The sequence below is a fragment of the Aphis gossypii genome, unplaced genomic scaffold (assembly GCF_020184175.1).
Source record: "Aphis gossypii isolate Hap1 unplaced genomic scaffold, ASM2018417v2 Contig00460_ERROPOS81933, whole genome shotgun sequence".
Taxonomy (NCBI): domain Eukaryota; kingdom Metazoa; phylum Arthropoda; class Insecta; order Hemiptera; family Aphididae; genus Aphis; species Aphis gossypii.
In genome coordinates, this window is record NW_026083116.1 from 1 (window position 1) to 2877 (window position 2877).

Consider the following 2877-nt stretch of genomic DNA (forward strand, 5'->3'; position numbering starts at 1 on the left):
TAATAGACCTCATATTCGGGACGTTTTGTAGCACCTCCAACGTGTTGGTATCATCAGGGATAATTACCAGTGTATTGCCTGCCACTATGGTTTTTGCCCTAGGGTTGGGCAGCCTATCTCTAACGGTCTTCCAAAGATCCATTTTAACGTCGGTCACGGTCCTGTCATCTGGTACATCAACAACGAACCTAGTGTTTGCCTTGGTCTTTCGACATTTGTCATGTGTTTTAGTTTTGGTCTTAGGCACACTGACCTTAATAGTCTGCGGCTTATCGCCTGTCACTTGCGCATATGTTGTCGTGTTAGTGGCAACATGTGGTGGCACTGCCTGCTTAACCATGGACTTTTTGAGCTCCTGGATTTCACTCTTAAGTTGTCCGATCTCGTCAGCCTTTTCGCTTATTTTGTATACAAACGTTGTCAGGGAGTTTTTGGCGCTATCTTCCTTTTCCATGAGACGGCCCTTAAGACGGTTATTTTCGCCTAGAATCGTGTGCATGAGGTTCCTTAACTCAGCTATTTTTTCTATCATGCCATCTGATGACTGAGCTGACAGTTTTTTGGTCCTTTCGAGCGAGATAGTATGCTCGAGCCATCCAAAGATGGCATTGAGCCTGCTACCGACCTCTACTTCTGCTGTTTTCTTAGCCAGTGGACCACCAGATGAGGGTGGGCTTTTCTTGGTCGCCGTATTCGCTTTAGCTTTGTTATCTTTAACCATGACACCACTGCCTCCAGATTTAGTGTTTGAAGGTTCCATTTCTACATCCTCGGGCTCGGGCTCATCGCCGCCGCCTCTCAAGCGTAGGGGTTCATCCTTATCCGTTATAACCGCATAGCAAGTTTCCGTTATCGTTTGCGCATGGCCGAGTGCATGATGATAACGACCATCGGGACGAGCACTACTCCCGACAGCCGGTTCCTGGGGTCCGACCCTCCCGGTAGGAGGCACCCAAGACGGTTTATTTGTTTTCCTGGTGTATTTCATTATTAGTATTGTTATAGGGGGGCTGCCCCTGGTGGCCCTACACCCTCTGGCCGACGGCGGGCTAGTTCGTCGGTTGCATATGGGTCATGCCTACAGGTTAGTACGGTCCGGGATCGGCCTATCCCGGACGATGGTTAGTGTTCGGGGGGTAATGGGTCGCCGTTAGCCAGCCGCACCTAAGTGCGCTGTTTCCATCTACCGCGAAGTGGACGCCGCGACCCGTGGGCGAAAACATCCGAGGCCCCCCCGAGCCCCGGATGATCCGGCGCAACCACAAAGGCTGTGGTTGCGCTAGATAGTAGATAGGGACATAGAGTTCCAAAAGTGGACTAGGTCCTACACTCCGCAGATTAGGTATGTGAGCCGAAGCTCGTCCCCCAATAAGCAGAGGCACTTCCCTTTCCTTTCGGTCGGGGAAGCATCGCCAAATGAGATCAGCCTAGAACTAGGCCTTTCACCGATTTGGCCCGGAGAGTTTTTACACCCCTCGGGCTTTACCGGGTTTTCATTCGGCTTCCAGTTTAGTGTTGAGATGTATCATTTCTCTTTACCGACCACTGGTAAGGCCGCGGCACTATCCAACCCGCTGCTTAATATGGTTTAAGCAACCGCCAGGTGATATACTCCCACCGGCAGAGTGACTAGGTTCCCGGGAGAATACTCACCGTTAACTTTCGTCTGATCAGCATTCGATCAATAACCACATCGTCAGATAAATCCGACAGCCACTACGAATCCGATCCCAGACGTCCGCGCCGGGTTTTACCCCGACACTTGGATCCAGACGTCGTTCCCGTAGTACTTATCCTCAATTGTAAGATTGAGCGTCTAAAGTGCGACGTTTCGGCCAGAGGTCCATCGTAGCCTTGAGCTAGGACATTGCCTCCCTTCTATTTACTTTTTACAGATACAAGAGGGCTAGAGGTCGGCCCATTACGCCGCGCTCGCGGGTAACGCGGTGGTCGCGACCCCTCATTTGTTATTTTACAATAGAGTGAGTACTCTATTCTCCCCGCCCCGCCGGCGTCTACAGGTCCGTAGGACCGTGCATCATCCACGCGCCCCAGGCGCACCTAGTGTAAACACGTAGGCCACTGGATGAGTGTCCACGGTACTTTCCCCTAAAGGTAGTTTCCGCAGATCTCTTTCCATCAAATCCAACAACACCGCACCCCAGCATCCCTGATGCCTACTCATCTCATTGGAGCGAGTCACGGCCGCCGGGAAACGCAGACATCACCCCGTGGAGTTTATCCCACGATTCCCCGTCACCGAACTTTTGTCACCACCACGCGTCCCGGACGCCCTCAGCTCTTTCGAGCGTGAGTCTACACCTCATCCAATGGGCGGCCAGCTACATGACCACGAGAAACCGAAGCCCCCCGCATGAAGAGACGGAACTCCTTCCAGAGCTCCGGCGATCCCACGAGGAAACTCAGCTGACATGGCCACGGCTGCCCACCCACCTCCGCTAGGTCTCTCAGTGCCTTCCTAGTGTCCGCAAGCGCTTCACACTCGAACACGACATGTTCTGTCGTGTCCAGGTTTCCACACTGCTGACATTCGTCCGTCTCTGACTTAGAGAAGCGGTGTAGGTAAGCCATGAATCCCCCGTGTCCCGTTAAGAACTGGGATGATTCATGATCTACTTCCATCCAGCTACACTTCAACCTTTCTTTCACTGATGGGAAATAGCTATACGTGAGTCTACCCTTCTCACTAGCCTCCCACCGTGTTTGCCATTCGGCAATCCCTTCCTCCTCTATATTCCTGACCTGCTCCCTCCCGAGCCCGGTCCTCCTACTCCTAGCCAAACGACCCCATTGTCTCGCGACCAGGTCCAGGGGAAGCACACCGGCGAGGACCGGCAGAGCCTCCGTACTCGTCGT

General features: G+C 52.9%; 1 protein-coding gene across 1 annotated transcript; it reads right to left on the reverse strand.

Moving 5' to 3' along the window:
• Positions 1–4: 4 nt before the first annotated feature.
• On the reverse strand, positions 5–1268 carry LOC126554283 (uncharacterized; the record flags this gene model as incomplete). Its single annotated transcript, XM_050209371.1, has 1 exon — positions 5–1268. A coding segment is annotated over exon 1 (984 nt), but the record flags the coding sequence as incomplete, so codon positions are not given.
• Positions 1269–2877: the final 1609 nt, after the last annotated feature.